At 42.1% G+C, this 19,306-nt stretch overlaps 1 protein-coding gene across 1 annotated transcript in view; it reads left to right on the top strand.

Moving 5' to 3' along the window:
• The window catches only part of TGFBR3 (transforming growth factor beta receptor 3), a 202,100-nt gene extending 187,369 nt beyond the window's left edge, over positions 1-14,731 (top strand). The window contains exons 15-17 of the mRNA XM_070405583.1: positions 1,998-2,039; positions 4,390-4,497; positions 11,340-14,731. Of these exons, the coding sequence (XP_070261684.1) occupies positions 1,998-2,039; positions 4,390-4,497; positions 11,340-11,458 (269 nt within the window). The 3' untranslated portion in view covers positions 11,459-14,731. The remainder of the gene's footprint in view (positions 1-1,997; positions 2,040-4,389; positions 4,498-11,339) is intronic.
• Positions 14,732-19,306: the final 4,575 nt, after the last annotated feature.

Genomic DNA, 19,306 nt, shown 5'->3' with positions numbered 1-19,306 from the left:
TACTGAATTAGATTTTCTTAAAATCACACAATTATTTTAATTTTCTTAGTAATTTTATTTAAGTATAACTCATTCCAGTGCCACCATATTGCACAGCTCCAGGAGGCACCATTCAGTGGTAGTGGCTCTGACCCGTCTGGTAGCATCCCTCCCCCTCGGCTGGACCACAGTACCCTGTGCTGCGAGGATGTGGTCAGCCCAGCTGAGGTGGCTATTCCTGAGATTTTATAATCCTGTCTAGCTTCTTTATTTTTGTAAACAGCAGCTCAAACGTTGATTGTTTTTGGCCAATTTTTCATAAGTTCTTTGCACTTCACTGTGGAGTCCAACACAGTATGTATTCCTTCTTCATTGAATGAAAATAGAGATGAAAAGAGAGGCACTCAACACTTACCACTTTTAAATTCTAAAGAAATGGGGCTGAGTCTGTGCCAGGACTCAGTCCCCTTTTCCTATAAAGGACCAGGTAGTGAATCTTTTCAGTGTGTGGCTCATACAGTCCCTGCCTCAACTACTCAGAGCTGCTGTTACCTCATGAAAGCAGCCACAGACCAGATGTACATGAATGAGCATGGCTGTGATCAAATAAAACTTTACGTAGGGAATACATTTGCATTTTATATAATTTCTACGTGTCATGAAATATTATTCTTTTGTCCCTCAGCCCGGCCTGTACCCTCTCCAATCTGGGACCCCTCGGGGGATGTCCGACTGCCGGTTTAGGCCCTCCCCTGCCAGCCTCATGGCCCCCAACTGCCCTCCCTGGCCAGTCTCCTGGCCTACTTAGCATATTACCCTTTTATTAGTATAGATCAGGGGTGGGCAAACTTTTTGACTCGAGGGCCACAATGGGTTCTTAAACTGGACTAGAGGGCCAGAACAAAAGCATGGATGGAGTGTTTGTGTGAACTAATATAAATTCAAAGTAAACATCATTACATAAAAGGCTACGGTCTTTTTTTTTTAGTTTTATTCATTTCAAACGGGCCAGATCCGGCCCGCGGGCCGTAGTTTGCCCATGGCTGGTATAGACAGACAGATGAGGAGCCCAGCATACTAGTAGGTGAAGGACCCCAACAGGGAAGGAGGCTGGAGAGAGGTGGGAAGAGGAGGGAGGCAGAACTTTGTGTGCTGCGCTAAGAGTTTGAATATTTTCCCTATAAATGAAGGGGAGTCATTGAGCCATTTAATCAGGACAATTGCATAACCACCTCTGGGCTCTGGAAAATTCATTCTGGTAGGCACATGTGGAATAGGAAATATCTGGAGTCGGGCAGTGGTGGAGACAAGGAGAGCAGTTAGGGAAGCTCTGTAATAGTGCAGCCCGGCCTGTGTGGCTCAGTTGTTGAGCATCGACCTGGGAACCAAGAAGTCACTGGTTTGATTCCTGGTCACGGCACATGCCTGCCTGGTTGCAGTCTCGATCCCAGTAACGGGCATGCCAGAGGCAGCCCATTGATGGTTCTTTCTCATCATTGATGTTTCTATCTCTCTCTCCCTCTCCCTTCCTTTCTCTCTAAAAGTCAATAAGAACACATTTTTAAAAAATAGTGCAAATGTGTGATGAAGAGGACCTCAACTACAATAGCATTAAGCTTTAAAGTAAAGATACTTTTCTAGAATTTGTGTACATTAAATTAGGAATAATATTATAATACACTGGAGAAATATGGTATTTAAAGGTATTGAATCCTTTCCTAAATAACTATAAAGGTGTACACACACACAAATTGTCAGACTCAAATTCCTTACATTTAGGTATTTGCCTTCAAGTTTTTTTCAAACCAGAAAGCCTGTATCATTGATGGTTAGAGTTTACCACTTAAAATTTCTGAGTAATTCATGTTATAATTCTGGTATCTAAGAGGACAGTTGACAGAACTTTCACAAAGTATTAACAAATAGAAAAGTGTCAGAGTCTGTGGAGTTTTTGATGACCTTTTGCTTAAAACTTGATTTCTCTGGGTGATGCATTGTGATTTATGTTTTTGTTTCAGGAACAAGTCCAAACATTAAGGAACCGAATCCAATTTCTCCACGTAAGTCTTTATGCAACTATTTCGAAATAAAGCCTCCTGGGCTTTTATAAGAATGAGTTGGTTATGGAGCATATGCCAAACTTTGAGTTTTGATAAGGAGACTTATGCTCTTACTTTCCCTCCCCTCTTTTTTTCTTATACTTATTTTTCCCTTCCCTCTGTCCTTACTTCATTCTCCTTTCTTTTTCCCTCTGTACCTTCACCACCTTTAAATGTGAACTTGTTGACCCATTGGTGTGTATGACCTTAATGGAAAGGTAGTAACTTTCTTAGCTTTAGAGAGAGAAGTTTGTTATCTACATACTTACATCAGTTGAGAACTGAAAGCATTAGCATACAGCTATGGGAGTGGTTTGCTTTACCGTTTACCACTGTCAACAGCATTCACTTGTTAAGCTAAGGGAACTAGTTGTACCTTCAAGACAATCTGTAGTCCAAAGGGCCTTGGGGGAAGACGGCTTATAAGGAGAGAGAGAGAGAGAGAGAGAGAGAGAGAGAGAGAGAGAGAGAAACTACTACAAAACGATGCGTTGGAAATTATCTGGGCCAGTTTCATCACTTTATATGGAAGAAAATTCTGACCCAGAAACAATGAAGTACCTCGGCCATGGTTGTAATTAACATTGAGGTTGTAATGAAAAGCCCAGAGGACTAGGACCTGGCTTTCTGCCTGTACACCCAGAGCTCTTCTAGATGATGTTGCTTCCTTCCTTGAAACTGTCCAGGTTAGTCTCCGTGGCTAACTCCCTCGCACACACGTGATAGCCTGGAGAATCCCTTTATAAACATTCTATTAAATGAGTGCGTTACCTTCATGCCATCATGGAACAGTACCATTAACCCAGAAGGAGACACACATGGACACATGCTCTCATACTTACCTGGTCAGATTTTCATAAATGACATCTCCACCTCTAGAATTTTAGAATGTTTTCACTAAAAATTTTAACCCTGCCCCACTTTGTGATCTGCAGGCGTAAAAAGGCAAGTCATCTTTTAACATCCGTTGTTCTGTGAACTAGATTAAATTAAATGAGGCAGATGGCTAGGTTCATCTTAACCTCCAGAGCGTTCTGCCCTTTTCTTACTCCTTAGGGGATCCCCAGCCCTTTCACAAACCCTTTTTGTTCACCTCCTGCCTGCAGCAGGTGAAGTAGGGCTAGCCCCAATTTCTCAGAAGTTAAATGAACATCAATGGGTATCGGCTAGACAACTGGGGACTGGAACTTGGGAGTTTGGATCCTTCCAGAATCTTCTCCACGATGACATATTTTCCTGCACCTTTTCTGGGCCTGCTCAAGGGTCACATTTTTCTATAACTGGATCTTTTACACTGACAGAGTGAGTTGAAAGGCAAACAGATTTAATTTACATAGAGGTCACCTGGAGTCACTTCTGACTGGAGAGGATCCTAGACACAGTACTGAACTAACGGGGAGAGCCTATCGCTTAAATTGATATAAAAACAGAGACATTAGAAATTCTTATTCTGCCGAAAACCCCTCTCCCTTGGAAACTGATTTTAACTTTTCTTAAGTGATTCAAAGCAGGTAGTTCTCTTAAATGAAAGGAAATGTTCTATTTCTGTGGCCTGGAATTGATTTCAAATATAAAAATCTTTGCCAAACAGAGAAACAATTGGTTCTATTTATATGTTTTGCTGACCATAAAACTGACATCATCCCCCACTGAGAAGTATTTCCGTTCCCCTCATAGAAAGATCACGGTTGGAAAAGTGTTAAAAAGTAGGTTATTTTAAATGACACAATGTGTAGTTGTTAAGATTGAGGATTTAATATGAGGGTATCAGTGAAATGTTATAATCCACAGGAACAGTTTATCCTCATTTTGTTTTCTCCTTCTCACTCCTTTCTTCCTGTTATCTTTCCTACTTTTAAATGTGCATAAAGTATGTTTGTAAAGTATTTGAAGTGTGTTTTTCTGTGTAGTGTCTCATTGCTGGAAGTGTTCCGTGAATAAAAAGCAGTTAACCAGATTTTTATAATGAAAGTTCACCTTATTTTCCAAAGCATCTTAACCTCTGAATTTTCAAGTCTCTTCACCGTTCAAATAGACAATGAACCAGAGACTTAAGGTTTTACAGAGTTGACAAATCTGATCTTTTTAGTAAGTTTGTTGCTCAAAACAATTGCAAACTGAGGAATCTTGGAAGTCTGATAATTTGACTTTTCTTTAAAGAAAAAGTTTGTAAGTTATAAATACCGTATGTTTTGTTGGAATCCTCCCAGATTGCATTAGTCGGGGCTTAGCCTTTCGGATGGTGCTTGTGAGACAAATATAAAATTGCAACGTCTGATGCAGATTAACATAAAGTATTTCTCTTCCTCAGCAATTTTCCATGGTCTGGACACCATAACCGTGATGGGCATTGCGTTTGCAGCGTTTGTGATTGGAGCACTCCTAACGGGGGCCTTGTGGTACATCTACTCCCACACAGGTTAGTGTGACTGTTGAATAGTACTCGGTGCACATCCCGTGTGCCTGCCACACGGCGGACTCCCAGTGTTTCGTTTTGCATGGATGAATGGATGAGATAATGAGTGAAAGAGAGAGAAAGTTCATTCCCCCTATTCTCACATTTACACATTTGGCATAAATTGGGTTTTGCAAAAATATAATTTGCTTTAAACAGTTTTAGGAAAAGGGTTGTTTAAACTACTTAACGTTAATTGCAATTGAGATGTTGGTGAAGTTTAGCTTCTAATAAAGCTACTTTGTGGTTTGTGTTTAATTAAAGGAAGGTAATATAGACAAACTGGAAATATAAACTATTCCCCCGATGCTAAAGACTTCAGAATAGAAATATAAATGGGCAGGAAGTGAAAAGGGAAGCCAAGATTTTATTACCACATCTGCCTAGGACTGAGCCCACCAGAGTCCCTAATTAATGGTTTAAACCAACATTTCTTGACCTGTCCTCTTTGATAAACATAAAATTCTCATTTCTTTCTAGAAAGTTATTTAATTTTTCAAAATATATATTCATGAATTGTAAACAAATACAAATGATGAAAAAAGCTCTTTGTTTTCAAGTTATGCTCCTCTACCCCCCAAAATTCGTTTTCTTCATTATGTTTTTATTGATTGTAGAGAGAAGGAAGGGGAGGGAGAGAGAAACAATGTGAGAGAGAAATGCCCTCAATAATAAAGATAAATACATTTTAAAAAACAAACAATGAGAAGACAACCCACAGAATGAGAGAAATATTTGCAAATTTTATATCTGATAAAGGGTTAATATCAAGAATATATAAGTAATTCCCACAATTCAACAACAAGAAGATAAACAACCTAGTTAAAAAATGGACAAAGGACTTGAATAAATATTTCTCCAAAGAAAATGTATAAATGGCCAATAAGCACATTAAAAGATGTTCAGCATCACTAATCATTAAGGAAATGCAAATCAAAACCATGAGATACCTTCTTCGTATGCATTAAGATGGCTGTTATAAAAAAGAAACAGAAAATAGCATGTTGACAGGAATGTGGAGAAATGGAAACCCTTTGTGCATGGCAGATGGGAAGGTAGAATGGTGCAGCCACCACAGAAAACAGTTTGACAGTTACTCAAAAGTTGAATGTAGTAATACCATATGATCCAGCAATTCCACTTCTAAGTATATACCCAAAAGAACTAAGAGCAGGGACTCAAACAGGTTCTTGCACACCCATGTTCATAGCAGCAGCACTCACAGTAATCACAAGATGTAAATAGCCCAACGGAAATGTCCATCAGCAGGTGAATGTATCAACAAAATGAAGTAAATTATATGCAATAAAATATTACTCAGCCTTTAAAAGGAATGAAATGCTAAACATGCTATAACAAAGATAACCTTGAGAACATACACTAAGTGAAATAAACCAGACACAAAAGGACAGATATTGGATGATGTTATTTATGAAACACCTGGAGTAGTCACATGTGTGAAGACAGAAAATAGAATCGAGGTTACCAGGGGCGGAGGGGAGAGGTGATGAGTATTGTTTAAAGGGTGTAGCGTTTCTGTTTGAGATGATGAAAATGTTTTATAGTTAAATAATGGTGATGGTTGCTCAACATTGGGAATGTTGTTAATGTCACTGAATTATATGCATAAAAATGGTTTAAGTGGTCAAAAAATACGTAAGTAAGATTAAAAATCTGTAAATTGCCATTTTGGTGAGATTTTCCCCCAGGCCTATGAGTTGGTTGCGACTTTGTACCAATTAATGATATCCTAATTGTAGTTATTTAGACGAGCTCACTCCTTCAGTTTAGAGACGTTTTCCGTCACTTGTTATTGATTTCAAAAGGGTTCCTCCCCGTTTTCCCAGCTAAAGGACCTCCCTTTTGCAGGGGAAACTCTGTAGGAGGGATAGGTTAGTTGTTATCATGTATCTTTACTTTAAACGTGCCTTTCTGTCCCCTGAACAGGGTGCACTCAGAGTTTGATGAGAATAAGAGGAGAAAGAGAAGGAAAAGGTGGGGGCGGGCTGGAGAAGGAGGAAGGCTGCCCTCCGCGCGTGTGTCTGTACAACCTGTAGGTGTGGGCTGTCATCAGAAATTGGACTTGAAGCTCTACTTTGTTCAACTGCTGGTCTTATCCCCTGACCCAGGTGCAGGGATTATATTTCCCTTCAGTAAACATGGAGACGAGCCCTACTCCACAGGGTTGGTGGAGGTGAGAGTGCTTCAGGAAGAAATGCATGTGAAAAGCTTTCTGAAACCCAAAGTCCTACAAAAAAAAATATAAGCTATCTAAGGTTGTTTGTATGTGTAGGCAGGAAAAAAATGTAAGGATGGGAGGAACTCCATGCTTCACAGAGCGTAATAAAATGCTGGGGTCTTGAATTAGGTGTGCCTGTTCCATTCCCAGGGGCTTCTATCCAGCAGTTCTCGGAGGAACAGAGCGTGCGTTCTTAAAGCACATGCCCCGCTCTGCCTGAGTCAGGTGAACGGCTTTTCATGAGGAACAGCTCTGGAGGCTTCAAATGTTCTTAGAGGGCTGAAGTTTCTCCCAGCTCCCACCTCTAGTCCAAGTGAAGGGAGAAACAGCCAGAGTTAGGCTACCATGCGACTAAGTAAGAGGCAAGAGACCAAGTCCAGGGATCAGAAAAATGCAGCTGGGACAGAAGGGAAGACCCTGGTGTGAGTGCAAAGAAGGCAGGATGTGCTCTTCACCCAAGTGCTCGGGTAAGTTAAAGGGAGACACCCACCCAAAACCCAGGTGCAGGTGCAGACAGGTGGGCCGTCCTGCAGGAGTACAGACAGAAAGTGGTAGGCAGGGCATGTGGGGAAATTTTAATTCCTGCCTTGGAACAATTCTCCTTTCCCCACAACTTACAGCAACATAAAATCCACCCCTCCTGCGGTCTTGGCTGCAAAAATACGGTCTTAGAGCTTGGAGAGTGAGGTGAGTCAGTGTGTGAAAGCGACCCACTTCCCTAAACCAAAGGCAGTCTGGTTCGCTCTTCTTACAGGAGTGAGTTTGTGGAAAAAAATTACAGTTAAGATATCAAGAGATTAAGATATTACTTGGTACAAAATTGCAACCAACACAAAGACCTTGAGGAAAATATCTGTCTTCTTTCCCAGCATCAAGTAATATTAAATCTAAATCGCCCCCAGGCACACGGTTTTCAATCCAATGCTTACATATCTCCCAAGGAAGAAATTCTATACATTCCCCCTAGAACTAACCGATCCTCATAATCAGCAAGTTCTTTTCTCTGTGACCTAAACCCCTATCCCTGGCATTTAAACTCATTTCCTTGTGTTCTGCCCTCAGGGAGATAAAGAACAGCTGTCTGTTCCTCTTTGTAATTATCCTCTATGGACAATATTTGCAAACAGTCTCCTTTGGGCTAAATAATCGAAATTCCTATCACCTTTCTCTAAAATTCTTCCATCTGTGGTGTCCCCATAGCGCCTCTCCGTGTCATTCAGATCTTTCTTAAATCAGGTTTCCTCCCCAGGACCCACCATGCTGAGAGACTTAGAGATAAGGACCCGGTTGTAAAGTTAGACCGCCAAAAAGAGGTGGCAGGGAATCAGATCCGGACAATTCCATGCCAAGCTAAAGAAGTAAAACAGATTATCCCTTAAAAACATATATTCTGAAAGCTTCTCTGGCAATATGTAGGCTCAGCCACAGAGCTGGGTGTAATTAAACTATGTCCTAACACACCCTCCTTCTGTGAACCCCATGCAACAAATGCCTCTTTCCTCTGCTCACTCTCCCTCTTCCCCAAGTCTCTCTTCCTCGATGTGGTTTGAGATTTTAGGAGCAAAACATGAAGACCGAAGACATTCCTGGTGGCCCAGTTTGGTATTTATGAGCAAGAAGCTTTCCTTAAACTCCTTCCATTGATTCAGTTGGCCTCCTGCTTACCCCCAGGGCCCTCCCTGCCCATCTTCTCCAGAACTAGGCTGATTGTATTTGTCACGCAAGGGATGTTTCAGAGAAAGTCAGTGCTCCAAGAAGCCAGAGGTCACTGTGATAGAGAGCAGAGAATCCATCTCAGAAAACCCAGGGTTTTTTTTTCATTTGTTAAGCAGAAACATCTGCACATTAACCCCCTCTTCTCATGGTGACTTTTTCTGTAGTGCCACTACCATCTGACAGTGAAACAAACTTTTTCATAATTGCTCAAAACGTACACGTTTTTGGCAACTTGGTTATATTGAGAAATGCCATGTCTTACATGTGAAAACAGCCACAGAGGTAGGAGGGATCGTCTAAAGATGGTGCTTTCAACATTTCCAAGCAGATTCGCAGAGACTCTCCTTGGCACATTGTTGGCTCAGGTCCATGGACTGCTAGGTTAGGTTGACTTAGCCACCTTAATACAATGTGTCCTGCCATCTTGAGCATAAGGGGTTTCTTTGTTTTGTGTTGCGTGGGTTTCATTTGGGACAGTGTTTTGCGTCAACATCACTAGAGTTTCCAAAACTCCGGGAGTTGAAAGACCTTTGTAATGGGCCCTGATTAAAATAAACTGACATGGCAACAAATTATATTTGGCAAATAGACATCAGAAAGCAAATATTCAGACTTCCTGGGCAGGGAGTAGTGCTGGCACTTTTCCTGAGTGTGAATAATCAGGCACATGTCAACGTCAGGATGGGGCAGGCTTGCTGGTTGTCCATAGGGGAGCGCAGGCCTCCTTGCTTGCGCTGCTCTCAGGCTGCACGGATGAAGCCCAGGTGAGCCATAAAGAGCAGCTGGGGTGTAGGCTTAACCTGCTTTCCTGATATAGCCTTTGTTTAAAAGGGGAAAATACATACTTACAATATGCTTCACACACAGCCACATCGGACCTTCTAATTAATAACATGAGGAGGCAGCTGGGTGTGGATGCACATGTGGATTGTGAGGGGCTGAATTTTTAAAGTATATCACGAGTTGTTTGGGTCTCTGGAGGTTTTTGTTATTTTGGGTTTGTGTGTGTTGGGGCCCGTGGGGGTGGACATCAGAATAACTAAGAGATTTGATTTCTTTTTAGAAATAAAGCTCCCACTGTGGGGAAAGACAGTTTGTGGCAGAAAGTCACTGTCATGGAAGCAGACTTCCCCGCCTTTAATCACATACACACAGGACGGGTAGAGGGCAGTGCTGGGGAGGGTCCGAAATACACATTGCCAAAAAAAAACAAAGAAGAGGAAAAATAGTGTTTCTCCGCTTCTGGAGAATATTGACCTCCTAGTTCCTCTCCATCCCGCCAATCCCAGAAGCAAAGATAATCAGAGGAAATATAGCAAGGGCCAAGTATGCGACAAGCATGTAAATGCCCTGAGGTTCATGTGAAAATGTGTGTTGTCGCTGCGGTTCCTAAAATGGGGTGGGGGTGGGGAAGCTGTAACCAGACCCATGGGCATGAGCCAGGTCTACCTTTTGCAAAACTGTTTTTTTGTTGTTGTTTTTTTGGCAGAGGCTTTGGAGGGGCCCTGGAAGGGAATGGACTCAGCTCCTGAGCCCGGAGGGCAGAGCCTTTGCTCGTGTGTTTTCAGCTGATAGCTGTGTGTTTTCAGCGGGACAGGAAGGAGGACAGGAAAGAGGAGGCTCGTTCATAAACAGACATTGGAGGGGGTCGGGGGAGACTGCCGACCACTCCTTCATGAAGTGTGCGCTCTGACTTTTCCAAGAAAAGGCAGTGTTTGTCATCGGAGAGCCTTGATCACTTTTCCCTACCTCGAGCCATTTCTGAGGGCTGCCCTGAGGCCCGTTGCACGGAGGAAAACACTTAACTCTCAGGCTTTTGTGGCGCTAAATGCAAACCATGTGTGTGACCCGGGCTTCCTCCCGCTCCAGAGCACTGCACACTTGGCACGGGATGGGCTTAGCGCAAATGCAGTGGGTACGTAAGGAAAAGTGGGATGTTTTCTGTGTTAGGAGATACTCGCCGGGCGCCCCGCAGTGAGCCTAGGAGGGGGGCGTGTTCCCTGGCAACCACAGTCCCCATGAGTGGACAGCGGAACCCCTTCCCCAAAAGGTTTTTCTGAGAGTAGGCGCCGCCTCCTCCGATTGTAGGTTGTGTGCTTGGGGTGCATGGCTCTCTCTGCTGTGACGAAAGCGAGGCTTCACCACCCACGTTTTGAATGCATCGACAAAAAGGTCTCCAAACTGCCAATGGTCTCGTATTACAGTTTAAAGGTCTCCCCTCCCAAGCCCTACAATGAGAGGAGACGGACAGTGTTTCTTGAATGCAAGCGCTGGTCAGTTGGGTCACGTGCTACAGGTGGTGGTGGTGGTTTCTTCCAAGGTTGTAGGCACTGGAATCCTGGGCACTCGTCCTCAACTATCAGGGGTGTTAACCACTGTAACTGCCTGTCAGTCACCCAGGAAACAGTTCTAGCTTTCCGACGAAGGAGACTTTAAAAACTACAAAAGACTGCCCGGCCGGTGTTGCTCAGCGGTTGAGTGTTGACCCAGGAGCCAGGAGGTCGCCGGTTCAGTTCCCAGTCAGGGCACATGCGTGTGTTGCGAGCTCGATCCCCAGTGGGAGTACGTGCAGGAGGCAGCCAATCGATGATGTTTCTCTCTCATTGATGTTTCTCTCTATCCCTCTCCCTTCCTCTCTCTCTAAAAATCAGTAAAAACGTATTTTAAAAAATAAAAACAACAAAAGATCAGCAAACAGAACAACCTTATGGTGGAAGGCCTTCTGGTCTAGTTGCTTCTGCCCGTGATTGAGATGAACACCAGATAAAATGGCAAAAAGAGAAATGGTCTTTGGGGGAATGAACGCCCGTAACATGTGTCTCTCTTCGCCCCTTTTCTTTACCAACTACAGGGGAGACTGCAGGAAGGCAGCAGGTCCCCACCTCCCCGCCGGCCTCGGAGAACAGCAGCGCGGCCCACAGCATCGGCAGCACACAGAGCACGCCCTGCTCCAGCAGCAGCACGGCCTAGCCCAGCCGCCACTGCCACGGGCTCGGCCGGACAGCACGGGTGGCCAGACTCCAGAAAGGCTTGATTGTGGTTCCTTTGTAAAGAGAGAGTGAATTTCGATATAAACATCACCTGTTGTATTCACCCCCCCAACCCAGGGCGAATCTCCATGTGCCCCCTGGACTTCCGTGTGAGAAAGCTAAGGTGGTGGCCTTGCCCACCAGCCCCTCACAGGTTAGGGGGCTTACAATGTGAAACACATGCCAGTTTTTAAAATGCTGCTTTGTCCAGGTAAGAACATCTATAATTTGGGGCCCTGAGCTCTACCCAGGACTCAAGGAGTTGGTAAAAGGATGACAGCCAGATAGAACCAGGGAGATGTGGCCAAAGATTCCTTTATAGCTGAACCAAGATGTAAAGCAAACGAGATGCTTCAAGACTTTCTATTCCTCTACACGCAGTTCGCGCCTCCTGGGTGCACACTTCTCACCTTGCTGCCGCCCCGCCCCGGGGAGGCCCTGTCTTGCTTAATAGACACTGCCCTCCTCCGGGCCGCATCCTGACACACAGCAAGGCAACATTCCTTTCTTGTGCCCTGGGCCCAAACCAACACTGAGCACATCCTCAGCTTCCTCCCTCTTCCCGCACCAGCACACCCACTGCAAGCGTCTTAATGCAGATTTCCTATTTCTTTACAGGCCTAGAGAAATGGAAAATGGCCAAAATCTGGGACTGCAGATGTGTTCCCCTTTATGACACTGTGTTCTGATAAATTAATTATAAATCAGGGCAAAATTTAGTTTTAAAATTAAGGAGGAATTTGCTTGGTGATATTTATGCCAGTAAAAGCATATGTCATCTGGCACATTCGTTTTGTAGTTGTGAAGAAGAAAAAATTCCCCTTTTAAAAATTCCTATACCTTTAGAGTTCAATGTATTCGTAAATATATTTGGGGGAATTAGTGTTTCCACTCAAAACTTGTCAACCTTTTGAATAGACCCTTTTGTAAAAACCAAGCTCTTGTAAGATGCAAATGCAGGGCAGAGCCTGCTATGTGAACAGTGTCACCAATTCTGCCAAGAAAGTGCTGGGATAGGGGACGGGCACACTCCTTTGGGTTGCTGTAGTTCTCTTGCCTTAAATATATCCCAAACTCGAAAAGAATTTAAGGTGGAATAATGGAAGAAAATGGAATAATATCATGCCACTTTGCAATTAAAGTAAGCTCAACTGATACCTCTATGTTAAAAAAGAAGCCAGAGGAAAAATTTCCATGCCAAATCATTTACTACTGAGGATAGCTTCATTGCAAATAAATATTATTCTTTTTCCAGATCGCCTCTCCCCTCCCCAAACAACTCAACATTCTACAAATAGAACAGGCTAGATTCTACCCCAAAATATTCATAAGCAAATCTTACTGCCCTTAAGTAAGGAAGTTGTGCTTGGTTCTCCGTGAATGAAACCTTCAGTAGGAAATGTTGATGATACCCAAGACCTAAGGGCAATGTCTGCAAGGCAAACAAGGTTACTCAATTCTAGAGTAATCTTCTGACTTACTTGAGAGGCATAGACATTCAATCAGGATAATTTTAACCAAAAAGGATGACTTGAAGGCTAAGATTTCTGGGTTGTCTATAATTTTGCATATTTCCACATACAAATGAAGATATGTGAGGTTAGATAATTTTTTTCCCTCTAGTTAACATTTCTTAACATAAGGGTATCAGAGTGCAGGACTAGATTATGCTACCTGTGTTTGAAAATAATGCGCTTTGCCTAACCTTCAGCAGAATGTATTGTTTTAGCATATTCTATGTATAAAAAGGTTTAAAGATGTCTTCAAAGAAGACTAGAGTCTTTAAGTCACTTATAGCTATATTTTACTACAAAAAATTGTGTATAAAGATATATTTAAGTGTTTTAGATTTTTAAAAAAGTTACTCCATATGAAATGTTTAACTTCAGTTACTGTGAATTCTTCTGATCAGTTCTTTGCTTTTTAAAAAACCCTTTCCATTCTGTTAAAAAAGAAAATTAGTTATTAAAGAAGTATTAAAAGATCCAGTTTTTAGATGGACAGGGTTAAAACTTTTTGTAATATATTTAAATGTATATTTTTGAGAGAGATGCTACATTGCCAATGATTTTATAAGTAATTTAAAATTAATTTACAAATTTATAGATGCAAACCAAAAGATTTTAATAGAAAGAGAAAAAAAGAGTCAACTTTTGTTTGTTTGGGTCTGATTGTCAGAAGTATTATTCAGATCAAGAAATCTGTGTTGATAAAACTTGATCCCATGTTAATTGGAGAGTGAATGTCATTAAGTAGTTCTGAAATGTTCCTTTAAAAATGAGCATTTAAAAAAAAAATAGTGTTTTCTCCCTAGCCTCTTGTTACAGCATTTCCAGTTGCTTCAGACTTCACAGTTTTAATACAAAATACTAGCTCAACTTTATAACACATTTTGCAAGTTTCTATAAAACTGTTGTTATATTCCAGTTAAACGCTCCTATCTGCTGCCTCTTTGTCACTTCTGCAGGCTACACCCTGAGTGTGCAGAAGCCATTTTGTTTGTTTTGTTTTGTTGGATGCTCAGGCTGTTGTTAAAATGCTCTAAACTCCAAGGCAGATTATCGTGAAACACCCTGTAGCTTTTCACCATGTGGGGTTTACCAGCTGTTGCTCTGTATTTTAAAAGTCAGAAATGCCTTCTGTCTAAGCGTTTCTGTAGCATTTTCTCAACCACCACAACAGAAATGTTCTTTTCCTTGTCTGTAATGAGATTGTAAACCCGTTTCCTGCGTGTGTTCTGTGGTGGGCATGATTGTGGGCCTGTGGGGGGCGCGCACTCGCATGCCAGTCTTTTTGTACTGTAACTACCTCATGGTTTGAGTGATGGTTGTACTGCTGGTTGTGTTAACAGAGCACATTTTGTCGGGTGAATTGTGTGTGTGATTTTTTTTTCTGTTTGTTTTAGCTGGGGATTGTTCATGAAACTGACAGACGTTTTTCTGAAAAGGACTATTATCAGTTTCCAAGTACAATGCTTCTCTCTTCTGGTTTTTCCTGAATGAGCCTGATTTTGTTGCTGTTTTTCATCATCTATGAGGGTAAAAAGAGTACCCTTAAAATCCCTGTGGCCAGTTTGAACACCCCTGTTGTATGTAGTCTTTCCTCTGTTCAATGTGTCGGCAATTTTGTGAACATGCTTAGATGTATAGTTTTGATAACCACCGTTTTAAGTACTTTATTTGTGCATAATAAAAAGATATATATCAATTATTAATGCATGTCTTGTTTGGTCATCATTAAATTCTACCCTCAGGCTGATAGAACCCTTTTGCACTGTGACTGTCTCCTCAGTGTATCTAATACAGCTGAGATGAAGAGGAGGAGAGAGGGAGACTGACATTACCCCAGGCTTCCGGAGCGGAGGGAGGGCGGGGCAGGCCGGAGGGAGAGCAGCAGGAGCTGTCACTCTTCTGGAAGCGTGTGGCAGGAGACCTAGAAGTGGGTGTCAGCGTTGGAATCCTTTCCTGGGCTTTCTGTCAATCTCCTACAGGCGGGAGAGAGAAATAATGTGTACTTTGGATCTACTTTCTTTATCTCCTTCAAATACCCCAGTGCTCCTTGTGGTATTCCCTCTCAATATGGCACTGCCACCTTCCGGCTGCTCAAGCCAGGAGCCTGGGCATCAAACTCGACTCCTCTTTGGCTCCCACACCCCCAAATCAATAAATCCAAGTACATCCACCTTCGGAACACCGCCTCTCGCCTTCAGGATAAAGCTCAACCTAAACCTGGCTGGAAGAGAGTCATCTGCCCACCTCCCAGCCTCTTCACTCACCTCTTTAGAGCCAGATACATTTATGTGATGAATATAAATTGTTAGTATCAAAGGTTAAACTATGACATTGAATATGTGTTTATATATTACACTATTACATTCCTATCTTCTGCCCTTTTAAGAATGAATAATGTAGAGAGTTAGAAATAGGAACCCGAAAAGGTATCAAGGCCAGCTGATCGCCCCTCACACTCACACTCACACAGGTAGGTGCTCACACAGCAGGAACAGTGCGAGGGGCTTACACAGCGTCTCCCTGCAGTGCGGCTGGAGTTCTTGTTACAGACGGGAGTCCAGCCATTCTCCAGTACCAAGGGATAGAGGGAGAAATTGGCAGTTCCACTCATTTCTTTTTCTAATCCTCACCTGAGGATATGTTTTTACTGATTGGAGATAGAGGGAGGGAGGGAGGAAGAAAAACATTGATGTGAGAAATGTGAGAGAGAAACATGGAGAGGTTGCCTCCTATATGTACCCCAACCAGGATCGAACCCACAACCTAGGTATGTGCCCTGACTGGAAGTCAAACCCACAACCTTTTTGGTGTACGGGACTGCACTCCAACCGATTGAACCACCCAGCCAGGGCAGCAGTCCCACTGATTTTTTTTGCCGTTAAACTCTCCTTATGTCTATGGAGCAGAAACCTAGGCGATCTATAAAGGGGCTTCAAAGAAGCTATCAACTACATGATATTATAGTAAAATTTTGCATCGAAGTTTCTGAGATTTTGTTGTTTTGGGTTTCTTTGCTGAGAGAGTCCATAGCCTTTTTGTACTTACATCCTCTAAAACAATTATTTTTATAGCACACACATTAATATGTATGTATAAAATAAATGCGAACAATACAGACATAGGTGGCAGTGAAAAAGCCCCCATAATCCTCACAGTTAGAGATAACACTGACTTAGTGTGTGTGTGTTCCCAGACATTTCCTTATCAACATGTACATGCCACTATCATAAGATCATATAACATGTGTGACTTCCTTTCTTCACAGGCATATCTTCAACGAGGCTTCATGAGATGAGTGCTGGTCATCGTTATTTTACTAGACTTTCCTTAAGTTGTAGGAGGCAAAATAAAACAGTTATTTGTCAATACTCTTTCCCAGCCCCTTCAGTCACTGCCTGGGAAGAACTAATGTTAACAGCCTTTTTTTTCTAACTCAAACATATCAAAACATGTATTCACAAATAGAGGAATGTTTGTTGAGTTTACTAAAACAGATCCCAATGTACATACTCTGAAACCTGCCTTTTTAACGTAACGTGGATCTCCCTCTAGATTAATAAGTATAGGATAAAGTCATGCTTTTTAATGGTTGTCTAATATTTCATGCAATGAATTTAGCCAATTTTCAGGGTTTTGCCAAGATATTCTGCTGCAGTTAATATCCTTGACTATATGCCCTTGCATTCTAGTGCTTTAAAGCAAAAATGTGACCATGTCACAAAGAGAAACTGGCAGTTTCATCATCACAGTAGAATATTTTAACATATTACTCTCAGAAGTTGACAAAACAAAATGATGTAGACATGGAAGATTTGAACAATGCAATTAAGCTTGAACTGACGGCCATATATGGAATCCTGCATCCCCAAATTTGAGAATTTTATACATATGGAATATTTATAAAAATTGACCACTACTAGACTATAATGGAATTCTCAGCAAATATCACAGAACTTAATCATATTGATCACGTTCCATAACCACAACACAACTAGTTTCAAAATCAGAAAAGGATCATTTAAAAATATTCAATACATTTGGAAATTTTAAAACACTTCTAAATAATTTTTTGTCCAAAGAAGTACTCATAATAGAAATTTAAAAATATATAGGCTTGAAAATTCTGAATTCAAACGTAACAAAACAATAATTTATGAGAAATTTATAGTTGTAAAATGTTTATACTGGGTGGGGGACGGGGGGAGGGGGGGAAAGAGGTTGAAAATGAAAGTGTATCCAATATAGAAAATTAGGAAAAAATGCCAAGAACTATTTATTACTTAAAAAGCCTACTAGAGATAGACAAAAATTAAGTAAAAAATAAACAAAAACCACACGCATGCTTTAGGAATGAAAAGAGGACAAAACACATATTGCAGAGATAATAAGCAAGGGGTTGCCATGAACAACTTTATTCCAATTAACTTGAAAACAGACTTTGTGGGTGATGTGTCAGTCAGGGTCCTGGTGGGTGAACAGAAACCACACTAGGTACTTTAACACAACCATTAATATGAGGACCTGGTTAAGCAGGTGTTGGATGGTTGAAAAAGTGAAAAAGGACACTGAGGTAACAGAGTTGATAAATGTCGGCTGGGGATTGTAGGAACTTAGAGTTGGGAGTGGTTTGCTGTATCCAAGTACCAGGACCACCAGGAAGATAGAAAAGGGTAGACTGGGAACTGAGAGACATCACCTTAGTAAACGACACAATTTCATGGAGTAAATAATTTGCCAGAAGCAATTCAAGAAGCAACGGAAAATCAAAAGCACATTTCAACATTGAGAAAATCAGTGGTTTAAAATTTACAACAAAACAGAAGACAGTTAAGAAATGAGAAAAAACATTGTCAAACTCGGGTGATTTTACAGGTAAATTCTACCAAGTAGTCAATAACAAGGTCATGGTGATTCTTTTATTTTGGGGATGGCAGGTCAAAGGAAATGAGGTTTTTTTGTTTGTTTGTTTTAATTTATTTTTTTTAAAGGAAATGAGTTTTTAAATATTAGTCTCTATTACCACATTACTTTCTCTAAAGATTGTAGCAAATCACACTGCCACAGGCCTGCCCAGTCCACTTTGGGCTGTTGAAACAGAACTTGGGCCCTGGGCATCAGATTGCCTGAGTTTTAAACTTGGTTCCACCATTTGCTAGCTGAGCTATTTCCTTAAATTAAAAAAAAAAAAAAAAATCTGCTTTTTGGCTTTGTCTGGGTTGCTCAGTTAGTTAGTGTCATCCTGATATGCCAAGCTTGAGGGTTCGATACAAGAAGCTACCAATGAATGAATAAATAAGTGGAACAACAAATATCTCTCTCCCCCTTTCTCCCTCTCTCTCTCTCTCTCTCTCTCTCTCTCTCTCTCTCACCAATAAACAAAAATTTTAAAATCTCCTTCTTAGAATTGTCATGAATATTAAATGAGGTAATCCACATAAAGTATATAGGATACACTAATTACTTCATAAACATATACTATTATTACCAACACTACATGTTTTAAATTTTGCCAACCTGATGCTTGAAATATTGTATCATTATATCAATTTGTATTATCCTCATTGCCAGTGAATTTTAAATTATTATTATACTAGAGGCCTGGTGCACAAAAATTTGTGCACTTGGGGGGGGCGGTCCCTCAGCCCAGCCTGTGCCCTCTTGCAGTCTGGAACCCCTTGGGGGATGACCACCTGCTGGCTTAGGCCTGCTCCCTGAGGGATTGGGCCTAAGCTGGCAATCAGACATCCCTCTGGCAGCCCAGCAGCCCTCGGGGGATGTCCACTTGCCAGCGGGGAGCAGACCTAAGCTGCAGTCGGACATCCTTAGTGTTGCTGAGGAGGCAGGAGAGGCTCCCACCACCACCGCTGTACTGACAGCCATCAGCCTGGCTTGTGGCTGAGCAGAGCTCCCCCATGTGGGAGTGCACTGACCACCAGAGGGCAGCTCCTGCATTGAGCATCTGCCCCCTGGTGGTCAGTGTGTGTCATAGTGACCAATCATTCCTAGTCTTTCTGTTGTTAGGGTCAGTTTGCATATTACCCTTTTACTATATAGGATAGAGGCCTGGTGCACAGGTGGGGCCGACTGGTTTGCCCTGAAGGGTGTCCCGGATCAGGGTAGGGGTCCCACTGGGGTGCCTGGCCAGTCTGGGTGAGGGGCTGAGGGCTGTTTTCAGGCTGGCCACACCCCCTTTAGGGTGGGGGGTCCCCACTGGGGTGCCTGGCCAGTCTGGGTGAGGGACTGAGGGCCATTTTCAGGCTGGCCGGCGACTGAAGCTC

Source organism: Myotis yumanensis, unplaced genomic scaffold (genome assembly GCF_028538775.1).
Source record: "Myotis yumanensis isolate MYYU_CA2020_CCGP unplaced genomic scaffold, mMyoYum1.0.hap1 SCAF_2, whole genome shotgun sequence".
Classification (NCBI taxonomy): domain Eukaryota; kingdom Metazoa; phylum Chordata; class Mammalia; order Chiroptera; family Vespertilionidae; genus Myotis; species Myotis yumanensis.
This window is presented reverse-complemented; position numbering and strand designations above follow the sequence as displayed.